This window comes from Coenobita brevimanus, chromosome 89, assembly GCF_032717465.1.
Source record: "Coenobita brevimanus isolate Jiangsu-jjx chromosome 89, ASM3271746v2, whole genome shotgun sequence".
Classification (NCBI taxonomy): domain Eukaryota; kingdom Metazoa; phylum Arthropoda; class Malacostraca; order Decapoda; family Coenobitidae; genus Coenobita; species Coenobita brevimanus.
The window spans coordinates 26,363,236-26,387,775 of record NC_137042.1 but is presented as its reverse complement, the minus strand read 5'-3'; the positions used below and the strand labels follow the sequence as shown (position 1 = coordinate 26,387,775).

Sequence of the window (24,540 nt, the reverse complement as noted above, 5' to 3'; positions counted from 1 at the left end):
TCAAGAGATTAAACGATACTCTGCTTCAGACGAATTTTGTAATGTTATGCATGATTAAGATGGGATCTATTTTTTTTTTTTTTTACCAGGAATCAGTAGGTTGCTCTCACTTACAATGCATCAGAAAATTTATGAATGTGATTAATCCCCTCATGACTGGGAATACTCTAGTAACCTGTTCCAGCTAATGCTGGACTATTTTAATCAGCTGAGAGTGAGTCGTGGGAGCGTGGGAAAGTCAAACACTACAGACTCTTTTATACAGCAAAGGAGACAACCTCTAACCGTTAAAAAAATGTTAATGGGCCTTGTTTTTAACTTCATCGCCACCAGACTCTCCTGGAAAAAATAAGAAACTTCGGAGGTAAAAATAAAATTAAAATGGTGTCATCGTACTGAACAAATGATGAAATGATCTCAGGGGCCTACACATAGCGTTTTAAACTGTGCTGCAGAGGGGAGTCTTCGCGCTGTCACAAAGACATAGCTGGTCAGCTCCACTGCCTAGTTATGCATACACCCCTCAATTCTCTCTCTGTCCCCTGAATGAGGGATAGTGGACTGCAGGACGGTGGGGGTAGACAACTTTAACCTTCAGTCTGCTGGGTTTACATTTCAGATGAACATGGGGTTACAACAACTACTACTACTACTACTACTGCTTAGTTGTGTATGAGATTGTTTGTATGTAGCCTACATTTCTCTTCACCTATACAGCTATCAAGAACTTCACAATCAAACTAAAGTTAATATTACAGCAACAAAATAGGAAAAAAAAAATGTGATTCATGAGATCAGTTAACTGTTATGCAGATTTTATCCTATACATGTTTTGTGATCCCGTACACCAGGGCTATTCAGCTACTCTAGAAGTAGGGCCGAATTATGAAACTCAGATTAACAAAAGGGCCATACATTATTTTACCTGTATTTTTTCCCTCTAAACACCTATATACAGAAAGAAACGAGAAATTCACAAATTATTTGCGTTTATATTTTCCGTTAATACATAAATAAAAATGTTTGTTTATTTGTTTCCTTTCACTCTTTTGAGCCGGTCAAAGGGAAACGACTCAAGGGCCGGATTTGGCCCGCAGACCTCCAGTTGAATAGTCCTGCTGTACACATACGACCCCAGTGGTTTTACCGGAACAAATTATATCAAGGGGTAAAACAGCTTTAATTATGGACTTATATGCATAACTGCAATTGGTTAGCTTATGGCATAAGGTTAATAAGGTCATCGATCGTCTGAAATTACACGAGTTTGAGCCAAGGCTAGGGCAGGGAACAGTTTGACGTACGAGGACTGCTGGGCCTAAGAGAATGGGATGTCAAGCCAATGCCCGGGGTCGAATTTAAAAAAAAAAAAAAAAAAGCATGACAATTTATGAACTGATTTTCTTTTCCATTTTTACAATTCAGTACTAACCACTCACCTTTTCTTCTGTTGACAGTAACTGGCGCGGAGCGGTGAAGATGATGCAGCCAGACGAACTCAAGCGCCCTTCCTTTCACCCCACCGTCTTCCTATCATCATCCTCTTGCTAGTCCTTCATTATCTATCCATCGCTCAAATCTAACCTAGTACCAAATAGCATTTTTTAAGTATGAAGTGTGTGTGACTGGCTAGGAAAAGCATCCAAGCATTCACCTAGACTAGGTTGACTTGAGGAATACACAGATGAGAAAGATGTATTGTTAGGTAGAAGTGTTACTGAAGATATGAGCATGAAAGAAACAGTATATATATTAGAGTGACTGATGAAGTCTTTTTCGTCAGCTGAGTAAAAATAATACACTTAGCAGATGTCAGTGGAATGATTCAGTTCATATCCTCAAACCTTTCACCGTTGGATTAAGTGAAATTTCTCTTGTGAGTTACCGATTTACTTTGATCTTTGACGAGAATGGATGCATGACTGCGTAGAAAGAGGATCTGCGAAAGACGAATAATAGTGTCTGATCTTTGACGGCTGTTCTTGTGTATTATTTATATATTTATTATATTTCCCTCCCTCAATTTCTCGGGTCATCCACAAGCACCCCCTTCTCTCGTTTCTCTCATACCCTCTTCCCTCGCCTTTTCCGTTCGATCCCTTCCATCCTCTTTTGTTTGATTCTCTCCAGCTTGGCATTTTATCCTTCCTATCCCCTTCTCTTTCGTCTCCTCTCTCTCCCTCCCTCCCCTCGCCCCTGGCCGCCATGGCGGGACCAGCACCAGTAACCTTCGGGAGTTTGGCGGGGGTGGATGTGTCGCCTCTCCCTCCCGCCCATCACATCCCCAACGGGCCCTACCGCCAGCAGGACACACTAGGGCAGGACACCGGGTATGAGGAAGACACTGTAGACGAAGAGGAACCGGGACTGGGGGAGGACATGACGGCGGACAGTGGGGGTGGACTCCGAGGCGCGGTTTCTCAGGATTGCTCTATCAACAGAAAGGTAAGATAAATATAGAAATGACAAACCTGAAAAGTTGTTCAGAAATATATGGAGTCGTGGAAAGTTTGTGTACTATAAGCAGAAGTCACTTATTCAGGCAATTAAATGAAAAGTATGTTATGTAAAGTTCCCATTGAAAGTACACTTTTCCTCAAAAAATTAGTTTGCAACTTTATACTGATATTCGATCTTATATATATATATATATATATATATATATATATATATATATATATACATACAAGGTCAGTAACAATCGTGAGCCAACATTTAATGTCTAGGTTGCTAGGAGAATGCTGTCTAGCTCTCAAGTCTCTTTGGTTCCCACGTTGTCGCGTTTTTCATATGTTCGTATCTTATTCAGAAAAGCGAGACGCGTCTGATGTCAAACAGAAACAGGATGCGAGAACAAATACGTAAATTTTTCCAAATAGCCAAACATTTAAGTTACACAAGTCTCAAGGCGTAGTAATATTTACGATATAATTAAAGAAGTTGTAAAAACGGATGGCCAACAAGATACCGACAAAAAAAAGTAAATTAATTAATAAATAACTGCTAAGACATGGTTGTGATGGCTCTTCATGCTGTATCCAGTTTGTTATGGCAGCTCTTTTACTTCCTTACGAAGTTTCTGGAAAGATCAGTACGATAACACAAAGTTTTGTCTCGGATGTTATGTCGTATATATTTTTCCTGCGTTAGCATCTCAGTTTAGTATGTAATGTGTGGGATCAGTTGTTGGATACACACACACACACACACACACACACACACACACACACACACACACACACACACACACACACGTCTGACTGGATTCAGACTTTGGCAAGATAGAAGTGAGTTAAGGGTAGGAGTAGGAGGGAAGGGGAAATCGAGTGGAGGCGAAGGGGATGGTGGGTGGGGAGTAAGGATATACTGGAGACGGGAAAGAGTACAGCGACGGGTGAGGGTAATGGAGATGAACTGGGAACGATGATGGAGAGAGCATGAATTCGAGGGAGAGTGAAGAAAGTTTGGACTGGGTTACGATAAGGTGATGGGAAAGGATGGCAGAAAGAGAGCGACCGAAGGAGGATGCAAAATGTAGATAGTTTAGACTGGCGTAGCTAAAGGCGATGGGAAGGAAAGGGGGATATGTTATGGGTTAGGAAGGTACAGGGAAATAGAAATGGGAAGGGGTGATAAGGAAGGGAAGTTTGGGGAAAGGTGAGAGGAATGAGTGGGTGGGGGTGGGAATGATGGGGAATAAGGTTGAGGGAAAGATGAGGGATAGGGTGAGGTAGTGTGATTAGGAATGGCTGAAGGTAATAGCGAGTGATGGAGAGGATATTTGGAAGGGTGAAGGGTAGAGTATAGATTTTTTTTTTGTTTTTTATGTGCTACTTGGTACAGACTCAGCAGTTTGTCCCCTAGGGTCCAGGTTCTCTTTGGTGCCACACTCCCACACATGTTACCAAATCGCTGCCAATTACCAGCGTTCATATTGAGTAGATGCAAGAGCTGTCTCATTTAAGACTGGTGTAACTACTGGTATTAGAGGGATGTTCTTATGATTGTAGGCGTTGTAGATTGTAAGTAAAATGTCTTCGTGAAGTTTAAGTTATCAAACTGTTCCTTGTCCTTGTCTTGGATCGAACTCTCGTGATGGGAATGGTGTAGTGATGATGATGATGATGATTATGGTGATGATGATGATGGAAGGAGGATGGGCCGGAGGCAGGTGGGGTGCTGGGTGAAGACAACAGGGGACTGGATTGGGAGCTGTTTTTCTTGCATGTCTGAACTGAATCTGTCTGGTATAACTGGATCCAGGAACTGAAGCATTTATTTTTTATTTCATTATTTATCTTTTTTTTTTTTTTTTTTTTTTAAACGGACGGACGGTTGTAGTGAGCGAAGACTATGAGACGGACCTGAATAAGGTCTTGGATCCAATGACGTTCGTTTTACCTTGTGGGGGAGGACAACTTCAGCCTGCAGGCCATTGGTTTCACATTTCATATGAATCTCGGGCTGCTGTTACTACCAACTACTACTCAGAACTACTTAATTATACTTAGGATAGTCCCTTGATAATGAACCCTAAATATCGAATTCTTCCAGCTCGAAATCTCTCAGGTAAACTGTCAGAAGACAGAGGAAAATGCAAACGACGTTGTGGTATTTTGGGGCAATTGGGGAATATCTGTGTTCAGTGGGTTAAAGTTAGGTATTGGGTCCTGTCCATGTTACTGTTAGGAAGTGAGTACTATCCCCGTTAAAGTTTGGTAATGGGTCCTGTCCGTGTTAAAGCAGGGTACCGATATTGGGTCGTGTCCTTACCAGCTTATCACGTCATGGTCACAACATATGTAAATTTTACTAATGAAACTCAATAGTAGCTCGTGCAACCACGTATTGTATTTTCTTGTGTGGTGTTAATAGAAAAGGAGTAGTGTAACAATATTCTTTCTATTTGCCTGTCTATCTATCTCAATATATGTGTCTACCTATCTCTCTGTCTGTCTGTCTTTAGCAAGATGCCTTAATTTCGGAGGTAGCCACAAACAAACCGCCTTTTGTCACCCTCTTCTCCGCCATCGGGCTGCTTTTCCTCCAACCCATGCCACGCTCATTCATATACCTCTCCACCCCATCCCTCCACCTCATCCTCGCCGTCCTGCTTCATGAATTTGTCTCCTTTTTTGGCAGAGCAACAAACCAATGATGGAGAAGAAGCGGAGGCAGAGGATCAACAGCAGCCTGAGCGCCCTGAAAGCGTTGCTGCTGGAGGCCGCCAAAAAGGATGTGAGTAGTCGATAAAGCCACTTCTTAGTCTCTCATTCTCATATAATACTTCTTTGCTATCCTTGTCCTATTCCTGTAGTTTGGTGACCTTGTAGGAGTTGCCTAGCAGAACCAAGTGGCCTAGTGCATATATCTTCCCGCAACTTCTGGCACCTTGCCAAAAACCTTTCTAAAAACTTTACATCATCATCCGTCCCTCCTCTTTTCTACTCTGATGGCTCTGTAGCTGTTACTTCTATTGATAAAGCAGAACTCTTCGCTCAGACTTTCTCTTCCAATTCCATCTTAGACGATTCTGGTGCTGTTCCTCCTACACTTCCCCCCTCTGACTTCCTCACGGCTGACATTAAAATTTCTTCAGTTGATGTGTTTTCTGCCATCACTGGCCTCAATACTAACAAGGAATTGGGCCTGATGGGGTCCCTTCTGTTGTCCTCAAGAACTGTGCTTACACCCTGCCTAGGTAAACTCTTTCGTCTTTGTCTATCAACTTACACCTTTCCTTCTTGCTGGAAGTTTGCTGTCATTCAGCCTTTCCCAAAGAAGGGTGACTATTCCTAGCCCTCTAACAATCGCCCTATTGTTTTAACATTTTGTATTTCAAAAGTTTTCTATTCAATTAACAAAATAAATTTAAAGCATCTTTCCTATCACAACTTTTTTTCTGATCATCAGTATGCGTTCCGCCAGGGACGCTCCATTGGTGGTGGTCTCACCTACGTTTCAGACTTTTGGCCATCCTCCTATCGAGACTTTGGCGAAACCTTTGTCACTGCAGCTGACATCTCAAAGGCCTTCGATCGAGTCTGGCATAAATCTTTAATTTTCCAACTACTCTCTTACGGTTTCTTCCTTCTACCTGTGCTTTCATCTCTAGCCTCCTTTCTGGTCGTTCTATAGTTGCTATTGTAGACGGCCACTGTTCTTCTCCAAGAGCTATCAATAGTGGTGTTCCTCAGGGCTCTGTCCTATCACCAACTCTCATCCTTTTATTCATCAATGACCTTCTAAGCTGTACATCTAACCCTATCCAATCATACGCTGATGACTCTACCCTTCACAATTCTATTTGCTTTCTGCAGCGTCCATCTCAGCAACTGCTTCAACAAACAAGGGATGAGGCAATGGCACACCTAAAGTCTGACTTGGCTGATATCTCTGACGGGGGTAAAAATAACTTTGTTGTTTTTAATGCATCAAAAACTCAGTTCTATCACCTGTCAATCGGACAAAATCTTTCACAGGAGTACCCACTAATTTTTAATAATATCCAGCTCAGTCCTGCATTATTTTTAAACATATTTGGGGTTTCATTCTCTCAGGATTTATCTTGGAAAGAACATATTACCTCTGTTGTAAAATCTGTTTCCAAGAGATTCGGTGCGCTAAGTCGACTCCGTACGTTCTTTATCTCTGCACAGTTGTTGACTTTATACACGGGTTTTATTCGCCCCTGTGTAGAATACAACTCGCATGTGCGGGGAGGCTTCCCACAAACACACAGCTCTGCTCAACAGGGTGGAATCAGAGGCTTTTTGTATCACTAACTCTCCACTTCTTACTGGCTCCCTTCAGTCTCTGTCTCTTCACTGCACTGTTGTATCTTTATTTCTTTTCTATCGCTACTTCAATGGTCACTGCACCTCTGAACTGTCTGCTTGCATCCCTCCACCACTACGGCGGGCACGCAGCACCCATCTAGCAACAAACTCTCATCCCTTTTCTCTCCAACTCTCTAACGCAAGTGTTAACCGCTACTTCCAGTCCTCCATGTTTACAACAGGTCAGCTCTGGAACTGTCTCCCTTTGTCTGTTTTCCTACTGCCTACGATCTCCAGTCTTTCAAACGTAGTGTGTCCAGGCATCTCGAGATGAATGGATCTTGAATTTGTCTGTCTTATCTTTTTTTTTTTTTCCCTCGGAGGGAGCAATTTGCAGGTCCCTGGTCTTTGGTTCCTTCTTCCTTGCATAAAAAAAAAAAAAAATACTGGATGTGCCTGCTATATTTGACGTTGTACCTTGTTGTTCTCACTGCCCATCTCGATTTCGTATCATAATTTCTCTTAGTTGTATTTATTCATTATTCCCCTGTAAAAAGAAAGCAGACGTGAATTAAAAAAAAAAAAAAAAAAGGAGAGGGGGCGATGTAATTCAGTAAATATTTATTTCCATTAATTTACCTTCTTGTTTATTTTCCACTAGCTTACTTAGCCATTTTCACCTGCAGCCATCGCGGTACAGCCGGCTGGAGAAGGCTGACATCCTGGAGATGACGGTACGACACGTGCAGGCGCTACACCGCCATGGGAGCAACGGTCGTGACAGTGGTGAGGAGGAAAAGTACCGTGCAGGGTTTATACACTGTGCCACTGAGGTTACCAAATACCTAGCAAGTCACAGTGACCTGCCACGGGATATGCTTGCCAAACTTACTTCCCATCTAAATGATATCGCCGCCTCCATGAATGCTGCTGTCAGCAGTAACAGCACCAGCGTCCAAAACAGCATTAACGTTACCACCAGCCCAATGCCCATCATCCTTGTTCTTAATACCGCCCAGCCAGCCCAGCCGGCTCCAGTGCAAGGGGGCAACTCCCTGGGCGTCCAGCCATTGACTGTGGTTACCACGTCCCCACGCCCACCACTGCTGCCCCAGCTGGCTGGTGGCGACGTTACCATGGTAGTCTCGCCTCCTGCTGCATCAACCCGACTGACCACCAGAGCCCCACCTAGTCCCTCCCTCCAGGCTTCGGCACCTGTCCTGAGCTCCCTTTTGACGTCTGAGCCAGGGAGGGGTGGGGCGGGGCGGGTGGTGCTGCCCCCAGCACTGTCCTGCAGCAGTGTGGACTCAGCACAAGGGCCAGAGACACCAGATATGTCAGACAGTGACATGAGCTTCTCTGGATCCTCCACACCCCTCTCCTCGTTCAGTAGTGCTGGCTCCCCTATCCCACTTGAGGATCCTTCCCTCGCCACCCGCAGACCAGCCTCATCTCGCTCCTCACCTACCCACCCGGGCCAACAATGGAGCAGCACCATCTTCAGAGAGGAATTAGGGTCCTGCAACTCACGACCCGGCTCCCGCCGCCACCCAGTAATTGCCCCGAAGCCAGCCCAAAGCCACAGAAAGCAAAGGAGTCCCGAGCCTCCCCTTGCTGATCCTCAAAACATGTGGCGACCGTGGCACTAGACCCACGCCCACACCTCTCGCCCGCCATGGCTTCGTCCTTTTTAGCCATTGGAAAAGTCGAGCAGAAACACACAGGTGGGGTGAGTGGCAGCAGCAGGCCCGAATCACCATATAGTACAATGAAGCCATTGGCTCATACGACAGCAGCAAGAAAGAAATGGTATACGAAGAAACGGAACTGAAGCGCCCGGCTACCCCAGCATACCGACCAGCTCCCGTCCTGCCACTCCTATTGCTGCCGAGCACTTGTCCACCCCGCGCCTGCCCTCCCCACGCTAATCATCCACTTCCCACCCTACCACTACTTTCCTATCCATTGCCCACCTATCCTTACAGTGCCGTCCACCTTCCATCTACCCCTACATTTTCCTACCTGCTGGGTCTTTTAACAGACTTCCCTATATACCTTCAACATTCCTTACCTTCCCCCTCCCTCTTCAGCATCCCTGAAGGATTGCTGTCCCCCAAATGATCTCAAATGTATCATCACATCCCGCGTTCTCCCTCAGTGGTACAGAAAAAAAGAAAATGGAAACGGAGGTGATAAATGGAAAGGCTAATGAGAGGAATGTAACGGTGCTTCATACCGTCTTTCCCATTTATGCATATTCACCTCTTGATACTGCCTTACCAAGTGTTGCAGAAAAAAAACACATGAAAAGGGAAAAACGCGTGAATAAAAGGTGATAGAAACAAAGAAGAGAGAGAAAGAAAAATGCAAAATAAAACGAAGGAAATATAGCGCAAAAAATCGCCAAACGCATAAATTGTGTCTTCCCCCCAAAGTGCCAAGTCCATATCTTATTTTTTTACAATCTCTCATTATCTTCTGTATTATTATTATTATTATTTTTTTTACCCCTAAAAGAACGCCATTTGTCGTCCCTTATTGGTACCCCCCTCTTTAGTACTGTACGCTTAACCCGACTGGGCCACTAACCGTCACCGCTAATTGCACGTGTGTTGCCTGCACTTGCACCAGTTTGTTTTGCACTTTTTGCACCGTGTGTGATGTTTTTTAGTCTTGCACCATTGTACCTTGCACCATGTACCTGCACCCCCAGCACCCCCGCACTTGCACCACATTACCTCACTGAGAGGGCACGGGTTTTAGTCTTAATGTTGATGCACCGGCTAAGTTGTGAGAGGAAAGGCACCATGGTATGAACGGGGGCACACACACACACACATGGTTATTCATATTCGCACGCAGTAAAGCCAGTTTACCCCCCCCCCCACACACACACATGGTTACTCACACTCAGTCAAGCTGAATTAGACATACGATATCTCACACATTCCTCACACTGGCAAACGTAATCACACACATACTGGCACACATGATTTATAAACATTTGTACACTCCACAGATCTAATCATATCTCTAACATTCCAGTAAAAACTATGTGCCAGGGCTGTAATGATTCTATGGTTATTTCATTACAGACCAGAACTAGAGAATCAAAATAGTGTCATGGTGCCTCGACTCAGAATACCACTCATGCCTCCGGCTTCCGTCTCTCCACTCTCCTGGATGCAATTGTAGATTTGTTCTTGCTACCTTCAAATGATTATATGCAACCTGGGAGCTGTCCACCTGTTGAAGGATGTGGATGCAATCTTCACTGACCCTTCCAATATCGGAGAACTTTCTTAAGCACAATAAAATCGGCATGATGTAGCAAGAAATAAGTCAATGTACTGAAAAAATTGTAGCAAGAAATAAGTCAATGTACTGAAAAAATTAAGAATGCGGAAAACGGGCAAGTAGAGGTTGGAAAAGTTACACCAACTCCACATTTCTCTATCCGTCTCTTTCAGCTCCCTTAGGCCAGTTTGAGCAGCCTAAATTCATAAGATTTAAATCACACAGAAAAAAAAATAATGCCATCTTGCCCATTATGTAATTACGGTTCGAATTTTCTTATAGTAGCCTAGAAGAATATGAAAGTGTGAGATATAAAGACACAAGAGTCAGTTCGTGTCCACCCTCTATGCCTACCACTAGCTGGAATGAAGCCGTAATCAGAGTTTCACACCGAACGACGCCCTATAATCCAGTGTTTAAGTAGCAGTCTACTACAAGAGTAACAACTCTGGAGCCGACGTCCTCAGTCTGTCTTTCCGAATGCCTATGGCCTCCAGTTTAGTAAATGCAATGTGTCCAGACATCTCGATGTAAGCATAGCTAAATTTTACATCGATTTTATTCAGTTTTCATTGAGACAAGTTTTGTAGGCTCTCAGTCTTGGATTCTTTCTCTTTTGCACAGGAGAAAGAATCTTCTCTTGTAAGTGACTTAGCAAAGTTTGGAACTGTCACCGTAACACTGGACGATAGATCTATAGTCAGTATGTAACCATATCTTCCTTCTGCTAGTGACAGGGGTTAGAGTGTGAGTAAAAATTATATCTCACAAGTGTACCTTCGTCTCCGCATCCGTCTGTTAGTCAGTGTGGGAGGTAGGAAGACTGAGAGGCTGGTGAAGCCGGAAGTCAGCCCGTGCCCGCCTCGCTTCACTGTGGTGGTGTGTTTACTGTGATTACCCGGGACTCAGTGCCGCCTACTCGTGCCATAACTACTTAAATCATACACAAACTACTTAAATCTTGCCGTATCTATTTAAAAATACCTGAGATTTTTTATGGTATGATTAATTACTTTCGTCTTAAAAATCGTACACAAACTACTTAAATCTTGCCCTATCTACTTAATAAGCACTTGAGATATCAGGGTGTTCCATTAAATTTATCTCTAAAATCGAAAAAATGAAATTTTAAGTTATGCTTGATTACTTTCGTATCATTAGTTATACACAAGCGACTTAAATTTTGCCGTAGGTACTTAAAAAACGAGATTCTGTGGTATTTTTAATTACTTTGATCTTCAAAAGCATTATTTTAGCACCCATGCCTATCTCACTACACTTTAGCTCAAAAACGCATTGAGACCACAATATCAGTCCTTTTGGTTCTGTCTCGTTCTTTTTATGGTAATACTCAGACGCAAGGTCTTATTTTACTGCTGCTGTATTATCTCTCTCATCCATATTAGTCACCTTCCGCCTCTATCCTCTGGAATTCCCGTTTTCTCGTCGATTTGGAAGATTTCGTAACATCTCTTCTCCAGCGATTTATTTTGTACAGTGCACTTTTACATCCTCAAAGTCTGTTATTGGTGCAAGTTACGTTAACAAGATGCTGGAGAACATAAAGGCATTATATCCAAAACACATTGCTAAGGAAGAGATGTTAAGAATTTCTCGGCGAGATTACAGCTCAATGGCTAGACTTTTGAGCAGTTCTTGATTTAAATTCGTTCATCATACTTGCGGTCACGAGCGTTACTGATTATCTAGTCATTCCACTCTCTTTGGATATTCCCACGAAGTAACAGAGTATGTGCGTAACTGCCTGAGGAAGTTAGTAAAGATACCAGAGACACCAAATTTAAATAGCAGTTGTTCCAGACCTTCCAGTAAAATGCAGTCTTTGTCGCTAACAGCATGGCTAATAAGTGAAGAGCTCTGTACCTATTTATGGAAAACATGAAACTATTAAATTTCCGTGATATAAGTTTGAGGGTCGAGTACGCAAATTCTTTGTTTTGTGGTCTTGCAAAACGACAATTTTATCTTCTGACTTTGCATATAGCTATCCTGTTGTAAATTCTTAGAAATATATATAGATTTTTTCTTTCAATTGCACTAACCAGTTACAGGATGTTATATCGCGGACTCACTGGTTACTAAAAAGGAACAGGTATGAGGAACATTATCTGAAACATAACAGGCTTAGCAGAAATCATGTTCCACTCTTCCTCTGGGCAAGCAACCGTAGCTTCCAAGAATATTCTTGAGGCACGATCGAATTAAAGTAGGTCCATAAGCTGTACATAATAGTTTCCGACAGTCTTAGTTAACAAGAACTGGGCAGTTTTAACCGCGTAACATCTACATTTTTGGATGTATGTTTGTGTACCCGCAGTCATATTACTGTATTTGCTCACTTTACGGATGTACGATTTGGCTCACAATTTCCATTCTCTTCGTACTATTAACGATGACTTGAGATTTGTAGATCTTATTCATGCAACAAGAAGAAATGGCCATCGACTCTCAGCAGCATCTCAGTTCAGTCTGTTGAAACGGATCGTATTCTAGTTGGTTCAAGGATATATTCTGCACATTGCACCTTAATATCCCCTTGTGTGTCATCGGTGCAAACCGTGTCGATATTGAGAATGATGTAAATTGTATACAAGAGAATATATCGTGTAAAATGCTCACAAAATAGCTGAAGAACAGGTGCTACGAAGTCTCCTACGCTAACGAGAGTATGGCGTCATAAATACTTTCCCCCAATCAACATTCCCCGTCTACCACCAAACCGCTCAGATGGCATAACGATTAGCACCGTGATGGAACCTGTCTCGAGAGGTACTTATGCAACTTTCACATCAAAATATCTGCACTACTTAAATTAAATGGAGTTTTATTATAATTTATATAATTTATTTAAGGCCGACGAGTCCCGGGTCCACTTTTGTATTATTCTGTGATTTAAGTGTGATGGAATCTAATATAATTAAATGCATAATAAATTAAGGGTTGTGTTACTCTTGTTTATCATTTACAATTATGTGACGAACCACTGTGATCATCTATTCTCTCTTACTGGGTGACGTCCTAAAGCTTACTCTAGCTGCAACCTGACGATTTTATTTAACTTATCGAAAGAATCATGTACTGTAGGGGTTTTACATCCCAACCTCCAGTTCGAAATGTATGAGCTGAATAAAATCGTCAAGAAACAGCTCACACACACACACACACACACACACACACAAAGACATCCCCGAGCTCAGTGGTTAAATATTACGAGAGAAGGCAGGATGATGCAAGCGGTGCGGGTGAAAATTTATGGTAAGTATATACAAGTATGAGAAGGGCAGGTGGTGGCAGGGGCAGTCCTTACCACCACGTCACCGTCTTGGCCCACTCTCCTCACCATATTCCCACACATATAGACATCATCACCATCACCATCGTCCTAATAATCTCTCTCTCTCTCTCTCACACACACACACACACACACTTAAGAATGGGGTATGGTGGGGCCTAGAAAGCAAGGAAAAAGAAAACACATGATGAGGGAACTAATTAAAAGTATACCCAGTGAAACTGACCATACAATCCATTCACCATTCAAGCCACCCCGGAATCCTGACTCTACCTGACACACCCAAAAGACCTTTTATTCTAATTATATCCTACTGAGTACAAGGACAGTGACAGAAACATCTGCTGTCTCAACTATGGACATGCTATTAAATTCTTACATGGAGGCCGCCCGAGGTGAGTATGCAGAGGCTATATTTATAAACGTACTTTGATTATATATATATATATATATATATGGTAACGCAGGATTAAATGATGTATGTACAGTATGTACTGTATGTATGTATGTATATTTACGGCTGCTTGTTTACTCCGTCTTCATTCATACAGGTACCAAACACTTCATAGGCAGAGTGAAGTGAAGAGGAAAAAAAAAAAAAATTGATAATAATGATCTTGAACTGAGACATGTTTATCGTAGAAAGTGACTGGGATCCTTTATAAATGCCGACCACCGTACGCTCGCTGCGGGGCCCCGGACACCGTGGGAAATGATTCAGGTTCTGAAGTGGACACGGGCACCACACACCCTGTCTATAATAAATGCCGGCGTGGCCTTGTTCAAAACTGTCACATAATTTTTCTGCTTTCATATAACCTTCATAAACTATCAATAAATCGGATATCTAAAATTCGAGTTGTATTTTTACAGGTCTAGGAAATCAGCAAGTACCCGAAAGCAATATAAAATGTTGGTATTACTGGAGGCTGCCAGCCACGCGTCGGCACAAGGTCGCACTCCCTTCCCTCATGTCAACAGAATTTCTCTGCCGTTCGGACTATGCCTTATTTTTTAGGTCTGTGGCGATAAAGACTAGTTGAAATCTACGTCGTTTATGGCACTGTAGAAAGTGATAAAGTATTGTCAGGTAGATTTGAGGGCTACATTGCAGAGATAATAATACCAGAAACCCCCTGTTTAAGCATCATAATGGATTGGTTGATCATAATCTCGTGCTGGGTCTCGTAACTCCCAAGCTTATAACTCGCCGCTGCACCCACTGCCCTGGTGCCCCACTGTCCCTTCCCCCTCCCCCGCCATCCCTCCATGTTGCTTTATTATTTTGTCAAAACTTTTAACTTCCCTCGTTGACCAACAGTTACATCACACCTTCGCGGTTTTAATTCATGTATGTCCTTCTGCCATACTACATGATTTGTGTTTGACATTCTGACATTTTCAAAGCCTTTAACACACAACCCCATTCCGCTATCTACCCCTCTTCCCCTCCCCCCTCCCTCCCGATTCACTTCGCCCCCGGCCCACTGACCTTCGCCTGACTCCCCTGCTCCTTCTCCTGCCCACACCTGCCCTCTGCCCCAGTTGCCTCAGCCAGCACCTGCCCCCTGCCCTCACGTTGCCGTCACTCTCTCTGCTCTCGCTAGCTGCCACTGCCTCACGTGTGGAATGTGTAGACTTGCAGGGATCTATATTTGTTCTTAACGTGAAAATCACACCACGTATTAGAGCTTGGCGGTCACTTAGAACTGTTCTTGATGTCCCGTTGACATCGCTCCACCTATTTTTGACTGGCGGTCATTTAGATTTGTTCATGATGCCTCGTTCACTACTCGCTATTTTAGACTGGCAGTGATTAAGACTTGTTCTTGATGTCTCGTTGACATCACCACCTATTTTAGATTGGCGGTCCTTTAGATTTGTTACTGATGTATCGACAGTATCGCTGACATTACTCCACTTATTTTAATAAGAGTTATTTAAGTCTGTTCTTGATGTCTCGCTGCCATCACCACCTACTTTGGAGCGGGACATTTAGATTTATTCTTGATGTTTAGTTGACATCACCTGTTTTAGATTAGCGGTCATTTAGATTAGTTCTTGTCTCGCTGACATCATTTTACCTATTTTTGACTGGCGGTCATTTAGATTCGTTCTTGATGTCTCACTGACATCGCTCCACCGATTTTAGATTGGCAGGAACTTAGGTTTGTTCTTGTCTCCTGGAAATCACTTATGTTCGAGTATTGTAAACTGGCGGGATCTCGATCCCTTCTTCAATTCTCGTTGAAATCTGCTTAGGCTGAGATTTATCGATAAAGTCTTTAGTGCTGACTGGCGTCATTTCTGATTATCTTGTTGATATCACTCATTCTGAGGAACTATAGGACTATCGTTGGACGTATTGTATGATCAATAAATTTCCAAGCATGTCACCTCAGTCCTTCACAATCTCAGTCTTTCTTTTACAGAATTCATTATCATTATTCATTACATTCCAAGCACAAATGAGTTTGTAATATATATCGATATATGTCAGAACCTGGCTTCTGAAGCTCTTTAGGGGTGCATTTGATAGCAGAAGATTGCTGCAATTACTGTGTTACCCGATGACACATGAACAAAGGAGTTATTTGCAGCTGTGGCAATGGTATTTTTTTTAGTGCAAGGAAGAAGGAACCAGAGGCAAGAAGCCCGCAAATCGCCCCCCCCCCCCACACACACAAAAAGAGCCAAACTCGATCCGTTCATTTCGAGCTGCTTGGCCACACTGCGTTTGAAAGACTGGAGATCATAGGAAGTAGGAAATACAGACAGACGGAGACACAGTTAACTATTAGAGATGGACAGAAATGGAATGAGAGTTTGTTGCTAGACGGGTGCTACGCGCCGTCGTAGAGACGGAGGGATGCAAACAGATAGTTCAGAGGAGCAGTGACCATTGAAGTACCGATAGAAAAGAGATAAAGATGCAACTGTGCGGCGAAGAGACAGAGGTTGAAGGACGCCAGTAAGAGGAGACGAAAAGCCTTTGACTCAACCTTGTTGAGAAGAGCTGTATGTGGGGAGCCTCCCCACACATGACAGTTGTACAGTACTCTATGATCTCCGCTCCTTTATGTAGATGTGTGGAGGAGGATCCAACTCCCCTGTTCACACTCCTGGTAATTTTTCGTGAAACACTGGGAATACAGGTGTAATACTTTCTAACTGAAGGCATATCACAGCATCACACTTCACTAAAATATCCACCGACTATTTGTCCAGATTTCAATGCCGTGACTTGTTCAACTAAAAGAAATATAGCCACATGCAGTAATTCGATTTCAGACTGAGGCACGGAACGACTTTTTTGAATTTCATCAAAACAAGATTTTACTAATTTACCACAAAGCCCACACCCCACGAATATCATTACACCAGCCCTAAGTGAGACTGCTGTAGTAGTATTCAACATGAACTGTAGGTTTCGGCACACAGGGATACTGCTGGGTCTTGGGGAATGAGCTGTGAAGTCAATGTTGAAAGTCGGAAGAAAAAAAAAACAATTCCTTTGGGTCACAGGCTTGAATATAGTCTAAAATGTTTCAAGTGTATGATTGCTAATGCCATCCAGCCCTGTGCTTGTATAATGTTTTTTTTTCTTTATAATGTTGTGTGTCCACTTTAAAGCGATAGGAGTTATATTCAGTCGAGTGGAAAGGATTGTCTATGCAGAGAAGACCGCTTTTCACGTTCGCTAAGTCTTGGTGTAAGAGGGCTTATGCTACAATAGTGGTTCATAAGAAAGTTTTCTTGTTCTTTGTACGAGGGGATGTGCTGATTGTTGGAGGTTATAATGGCATGGGCCTTGGAGGTACCTGTTTATGATTTAGTGACACTGCTCAGAGTTCTTCAAAGCCAAAAGGGATCTCAGGAGTGACTTATTATAAGGCTCTCCAAGTTTTCTGCTTTCTTTTGTGTAATTTTGTAGTCAATTTCATTTTCTAACTGCTGGAGCTTTGTGATGGTGCAGTGTGTGTGTCAGGCCCATAGCCAGACTCTTCGAAGGGGAGGGGGGGGGAGTCATTTTCTGCTATGTGATCTGTGGTTGCTCTGGGTGATAGCGCAGTCCTAAGGTGACAGTGATAGGGAAGTGATAAAAAGAGTTCAGCTATCGTTTGCCATGTGGTGGTAAATGAAAGTGAGGGTGAATAGAATGTAATATCTGGGGACGAAGAGGAACAGTATGCTTCATATGGGATGTGTGTACAGTACAGTATTGCTATGTGTCACTGACAATGTACAGCTGAGGAAAGTTTCGCCTTATACACCTGTTTGCCAGTTCGGACCTTTATGCATGAGACAACCACTAGTGAAGCAGTAGCCAGACACTCAAATGTCTGGTACCACTGTGTGGGAGGGGAGAGGTTAAGGGAGGAGGAAGACTGGGGGAGCTGATGGTTCCTACCCCTCCCTCTTCTGTCTCCATCCTTCTCAAACAGTTACCAGATAAATGAATGCTGGTTACTGCTTCGCTACCACTTGTCTCACATTTACTATTTCGAAGTGGTGGGCTAGTGTATAACGCGGAACTTTCCTCGGGTGTACATGTTGTTGACATGTGATGCCGAGACCCTGTCCTTGTCAGCTGCTGCATCACATCCTCAGTATGGTGCAATAATAGCCAGTGATCCAAATGCAAAGGACCCAGACACAATACAACTTATTCAATATAGTCTGAACATCTGAACACTTAAACAACCAACACATGCTCCACACACACACTTAATGAGACGGCCTCCTCTCGACATCACTTTGTGTACCTCTACTCATATCATTCAAACTTCCTGTAAAACAGTACACAATCTCTTACCAGCTCACCTCACATAATTATATTATACCCTATAAAATATCTAGGGCTGGTGGCAGTACTTTCTAAGCAGAGGGAGAGTGGCCATGTGAGGTTTGCCACAAGGGTGTGGAAAGTAACTCCCCTCTTGTGCAGTATTTGTGATAGGTGGTTGGATGATAGATGTAGTGGTATTAGAGGCAGACTGCATGAAAATGCTGATTTCCTGCATGCGGTGTGTCAGGGAGAGCATACAGAGATTGTCAAGTGTGAAAGGATTGATCTTGCTGGTGAGTCTTTTAAATGTATGGAATATGGGAGGCATGTTATGTGCTGGAGGTGGGGATGGAGCTAGCTCTGTGCCTAGGGCAAGGAGTGGTTGGAAGAAGTTCTGGGAGCTCTTGCCTCTCCTGACACTGGAAGGGTTCTCCTGCTAAGGAATCTTTGTACATGGCATGTGTTAGAAGTGTAATGATGTATGTCAGTGAGACCTGGGCAGTGAAGGAAGAAGATATTCGTAGGCTCAAACGTACAGGAATTACAATGATTAGACGAATGTGTAGTGCATCCTTGAATGCAAGGCCTGGGGGGCTAGGTTTACAACTGAATAACTGAGTGGATGAATGGGACTGGAGAGTACTGGTGCTGTGATAAGGAGGGGCAGATGGTGATGGTTTGGGCATGTGCAGAGGATGAAGGATGACAACTGGGTGCAGAAAACAAGAAGTTTGAATGTTGGGAGTAGGGTTGCGTGAGGAAGGCCGAAAAAGACCTGGGACGGGATGAGGTCATACAGTGTGAACCCAAGGATTAGGAACTGAACAGGGAGGCTATCACGGATCGAGCAGCATGGACAGCTGCCATTAGGAGATCAGGGCCAACATATGTAAGTATGCTGAAGCCTTTATAAATGATATAAGATAAACAATCAGAATGAAACACGACAAACAGAGGAATACCTTCTCCAATTACAAGAAGGTGCAATTCACTTGAGACACAGAGAAAGCATCTGAAAAACTTAATATGCATTCTTTTCCAAACACTGCATGGATAGCAGCTGGCTAGCTAGTTTAAAACAATCCAAATAACTGAGACCCAACTGTAAACAGTGAGACCATCTATGTTGCTACTAACTGATGGTGCTAAACTATCATGAAATACAGTACCAGTACTGTACAAATTTTATGAAATATGGAAAAAAAAACTGTATACAAGGTCTTTTCAAAAAGCATTCGACCTTAAGTTCATGAAAAAATAAATAGCTAACCTGTTGAGCTAGAACACTAATCCCCCTCAAAGTAGGCCCCTTTTGACTTGATACATGTAGCCCAGTGCTCTTTCCACTGCCTGAAACATTTTTCAAAGTTGGTTTTTGGTATCTCCTGCAGGTGCTTCATTGCATTTGTCATCATTTCTTCTCTCGTCTCCAATCGGGAACCCTTCAGCTGAGTTTTGAACTTGGGGAATAACTGAAAGTCGCACAGAGCCATGTCTGGTGAGTTGGGTGCCTGCAAGACCTGCAGGATACTGTGCTTGGCCAAAACTTCCTGATTCAGTTGAGAGGAATGGGCAGGGGTGTTGTCATGGCACAGCTTCCAATGTGCCACTTTCCAAAGGTCTGGTATCTTCCGCTGAACTGCGTCACGAAGATGATGGATAATGTCGAGATGGTAATGTCTGTTGACAGTCTGACCTCCTGGTGCGTATTCATGATGCACAACACCATGGTAATAGAAAAAAAAAAAGTGTCAACATGCGAGTGCATTTCACCTTGCTGTGGCCCTGTCGCTTTTTTTGGCCAAGGCAACCCTGCACACTTCAACTGGGACACCTGTGCTTTAGTCTCTGTGTCGTACCTGTACACCCAAGTTTCATCTCCAGTGGTAACACTCTTCATAAAGTCTGGATCGCAGTTTGCACACTCCATGTCTTTGGCAATGTTCATCAGAGAGATCACAACGTATGTGATGAAGCACCTACAGGAGGTACTGAAAACTGACTTTAAAAATGTTTCAAGTAGTAGAAAGAACGCTGGGCTACGTCTGTCAAGTCAGAAGGAGCCTACTTTGAGACGGATTAGTGTCCTGGCTCAACAGGTTACCTATTTGTTTTTTTAGAGCCTAAGGCTGGACCTTTTCTGAACAGACCTCGTACAAACAGGCAAAATGCCAACTGGTCACAATGCCAGCCTGTTATCTTTATTTATTTATACTCTGTAATAGTAATACATGAAACATAAAATTAATATAACACCAACCTTTAAACATTTGCTGACGAGTGTATTGTGCATATCCAAAACCACAATGCACTTTCAATTTATTAATCCATCCCTGGAGGGGGAGTTCCTGATCACATGAAGTTCAGTGATAAATAACCTGTTTTCTGCACTAGCTTCCTGAATGGCCCTAGTCGCATCACCATCACCACTGAAATATTTCATATCCATAACTAAAGATACATCTTTCACTCTTTTTTCTTTCAAACTGAGCAAAATGAAAGCAGTCTCTCCCTCTTTCTCTCTCAAAAAGCAAAACAGATTTGGGCACCAGGCAGCATAATGTCTGGATAGAATGCAAGAGAATGACTGACATCACCAGCAACAAAGTTTATGACTGCTCCTTGAGTTAAATACTCCTAAAATGTGTAGTCTTTTTTCCTATTATTTGCCACACACACACACACACACACACACACACACACACACACACACACACACACAAAAACTTGCTAAATGTGAATTTGGGAATTTTAGAGTAGTGCTGACCATTTTGAAATCATGAAATTAAGTTACAAAACAAGATCCTGCCATACAAACAATAAACAGCGGTCTTTGGGTTTGTATGCAGCATAAAGTGCATTTGGGAAAATATTTTGTCCTGTCTGCATACAAAAAGTGCTCATTTTCATTCATTTCTCATAAAATGGGGAATGAAACCAATGATAAAACTTGCAAATAGCTATATTTAATCCTTCTCTATATCAACAAATGTGCTGTACTGTTAAAACAATACTACGTCTGGTTCCACATTTATTTTCTCTTCCTCTTGATCATACTGTGATTAGGCGTACTGAAAAATAAATGAGACTGTTACTACTTAAAATGTAACAACACAAAAAAATATGTAAGACACAATTCTTTTCAGAGTTTTTATCAGGAATACAAATGACTGAAGATGAATGCTTGCCTTATTCCCTCTCAGAACTGAGGAACATAAAGGTGAATACAATCCACCAGCTGTTTTCTCACTAGTTACTACCTGTTTTGTACCCACTGCTGAGCGCTGCTGTCATGCAAGTTAAGTAATTAGAAAGTTTTTTCAGGGAAAGGACAAAATATTTACTCAAAGATAATAGCCCTAACACAGCTTTACATATTCATATGCAACAGGGGAGATCATCATTATTCGGACCTCCTTTCCCACTCAAGGGCAGGGTGAGGAGTAGTAATGTCCAGACAGGCAAAGTTTGTCCAATTCAATGGGCCATGCTTCCATTCATTCATCATTCAAGCCCACAAAGTCCTGGCTCCATCAGATAGGCCACCCCAAAAAAAAAAATTTCATCACGTGCTGTAGCTTCAAATATACCAATCTGACAGAGCCAATCCGAATGCTGTCACATTATATAAGGGTGCCAAATCCCTGGTTATGAACTTCGACAAAATTCATCCAGCCAGCTCGATCTCCTGTCAGTCCCTTAGCCTAGCCAACTTCCATACCTCTCCTCACACACTCATCCACCATATTCCTCCACCTTCTTCTTGGCCTACCTCACCTCCTCCATCCGTCAAATTCGCTCAGATATACCTTTTTCACCACTCTATTGTTATCCATTCTCTCCACATGCCCATACCATCTCAGTACACTCTCACTGCATTATTCCATATCCTATCCACCCTCTGCACTCCACATACATTCCTCAGCAGTTCCATCTCCACTGCTCTCATGCTCGACTTTTCATTTTCATGCCACACCATAGTCTCATATCCATATGTTAAAGTTGGCACTAACACTTCTTCATGTAAGCTGCGTGCAGCTGCAACACTCAAGCCTCTGTTTCTTGTCAAAAGCTTTCATAGCACCAGCTACTTTCCTTTCCTTGTGTCACTCTACTTTCCACTTCTTTTGCACATTTTCCTCTCTTTTCTATCACTGCACCCAGGTAACTGAATTCTTACCAAGTCCAGTCTCTCTCCATTCACTGTAACATCACACTGAGAGTCACCTTCTCTCTCAATACCCATAACTTTATCTTTTATACATTTACGCTCAAGGCCCAACATTCACAGACATCTACAAAGTTCTACACTAGTTTACCAAGCTCTTGTTCAGTATTTGCAAGTAGCACTGCATCATTGCATACAACAAATGAGATAATCCATCCATCACCATTCATTACCAACACCAACCCTCTCTCCATTACTTGTGTTTTTACTTCTCTCATCACTCCATCAATATATATATATATATATATATATATATATATATATATATATATATATATATATATACTGTATATACACACACACACACACACACACACACATCCATAAATGCCATAGACACCTTATAATCCTTCTCACAAGCCTTCTCCACTATCTGTCTCACTGCAAATACTTGAAGCACACATCCTCTGACACTAGTAAAGCCACCCTGTTCATCACTCACTAGGACTTCTGATATCTCTCTTACTTTCTCTATAATAATTCTTCCATATACCTTCCCTACAACACTCAATTGACTTATGCCACGATAATTCTTGCACTCACTTCGCCTACCTTTATTTTTGTACAGGGGTACAATCATTGCCTTTTTCCACTCCACTGGCACAGTTTCACACGTCCATGCCTTCTTACATCATCTCCAACAAGCACTTCATTCTGCTCTCTCCACTACACTTAATCATCTCTGCATACACCTTATCATCCCCAGTTACTTTCCCATTTTTCAGCTGCTTCACAGCGTTCGTCACCTGTTCGAATGTCACATTTCCTAGCACTGCATTCCTTCTCTGTACACCCCCAAACCAATCATTTTAACAGTTGCTTTGCTCTTTCCATTCCCATTCATCAGACTTTCAAATTATTCATTCCATCTGGTCCTTACTTCATCCTTATGGGTTAATAATCTACCACTTACATCCTTCACACTTTCACATTTCTTTCCACTGTCACTTATACATTTCTGCATCTCTTTCCAAAATAACTCCTTATTTTTGGAGTAATTTGCATTAATTTTTCTTCCAAGATCATCATTTCCTTCACACTTTCACATTTCTTTCCACTGTTACTTCTACATCTCCACACCTCTTTCCAGAATGACTTCCTATTTTTGGAGTAATTTGCATTCACTTTTCTTCCAAGATCATCATTTACCTCCTCCTTTTTCCACTTCATTAGTCTCTTTATGTGATTCTTGCTCTCAATATATTCAGTTCTTATATCAACTGAACCCCTGTCCTGTATCCACTCTAGCCACTTCTTCCCCTTTTCCTCCACTGCTCTCTTAACCTCTTCATCCCACCATGCCATACCTTTCTCCTTTAATGTTACTCTTGCCACACAACATACCGCTTTAGCATTCCTAACTAAGCAATCCCTATATGCATTCCACAAGCTGTCCAGATCCATTTCAATCCAATTCACTGATTCTCACTCCTCCCCTACTTTGGCCCTGTATTCATCTGCCATGTCTTTGATCCTCAATTTCTCAACTTTCAGCCTCTCTGACTAATTTAGTGATATGAATCAGAACAGAAAGGAAACTCAAAATACAATCATACTGTGACTGAATAGCTCAAAAAGCCATGCACTTTAACATAAAATGTCTGTATAAGATTTTGACACTGAAAGACCTAGCTGCAATCATGCATTTCCTTCAAAGCATTAATAAAACGATATGCACAGGAAACTGACAATTAGAATGAAAAATAGAACTGTAAATAATACAAAGCAGAAAGTAGACAAAAGCTGCTCATATAAATTACATATTTAAATATACAAAAACACTCTGCTGAATGTAAGTGTGAAATTTATCAGGTTTGTGAAAATTATTCTAATCAGCAAAAGAAATCTGCCTGTAATACTTCTGTACAGGTTTATCTCTCTGAAGATGCACTGTCGTTAAACATATACAGTACATGAACTTTTAAAAGTTAAATACAAAGCTGCCAAAAAAATAAGCTGTAGACTGTTCTAGGGATGGGTTACTGCTTTACTGGGGAAGCACATTTCATAAATGGCACAGAAGAACAAGATGAAAGTTATGCAGCAAAGATAATATTTTATCAAGCTTAAATATTTCCACAAGTATAGTACTGTATAATGTTTAAGACATGCATAGCACATTATGTCATTATCA

General features: G+C 42.3%; 2 protein-coding genes across 2 annotated transcripts in view; one reads left to right on the top strand and one right to left on the bottom strand.

Annotated features, from left to right (window-relative positions):
* The first annotated feature begins 2,205 nt into the window (after window positions 1–2,205).
* On the top strand, window positions 2,206–8,761 carry LOC145411420 (uncharacterized). Its single transcript, XM_080281460.1, has 3 exons — window positions 2,206–2,445; window positions 5,143–5,238; window positions 7,466–8,761. Exons 1-3 carry the CDS (start codon window positions 2,206–2,208, stop codon window positions 8,426–8,428), a joined length of 1,299 nt encoding a protein of 432 aa, XP_080137586.1. The 3' UTR covers window positions 8,429–8,761.
* Window positions 8,762–21,158: 12,397 nt separating this feature from the next.
* mus101 (mutagen-sensitive 101) overlaps window positions 21,159–24,540 on the bottom strand; it is a 43,638-nt gene continuing 40,256 nt past the window's right edge. The window contains exon 18 of the mRNA XM_080281506.1: window positions 21,159–21,249. Within this exon, the coding sequence (XP_080137632.1) occupies window positions 21,210–21,249 (40 nt within the window). The 3' untranslated portion in view covers window positions 21,159–21,209. The remainder of the gene's footprint in view (window positions 21,250–24,540) is intronic.

Bases quoted from the DNA above. Each gene is read 5' to 3' on its own strand.
- LOC145411420 (XM_080281460.1), top strand. From the start codon at position 2,206: ATGGCGGGACCAGCACCAGTAACCTTCGGGAGTTTGGCGGGGGTGGAT. The intron at 2,446-5,142 runs GTAAGATAAATA...CTTTTTTGGCAG, and splicing joins ATTGCTCTATCAACAGAAAG to AGCAACAAACCAATGATGGA. The intron at 5,239-7,465 runs GTGAGTAGTCGA...TTTCACCTGCAG, and splicing joins TGGAGGCCGCCAAAAAGGAT to CCATCGCGGTACAGCCGGCT.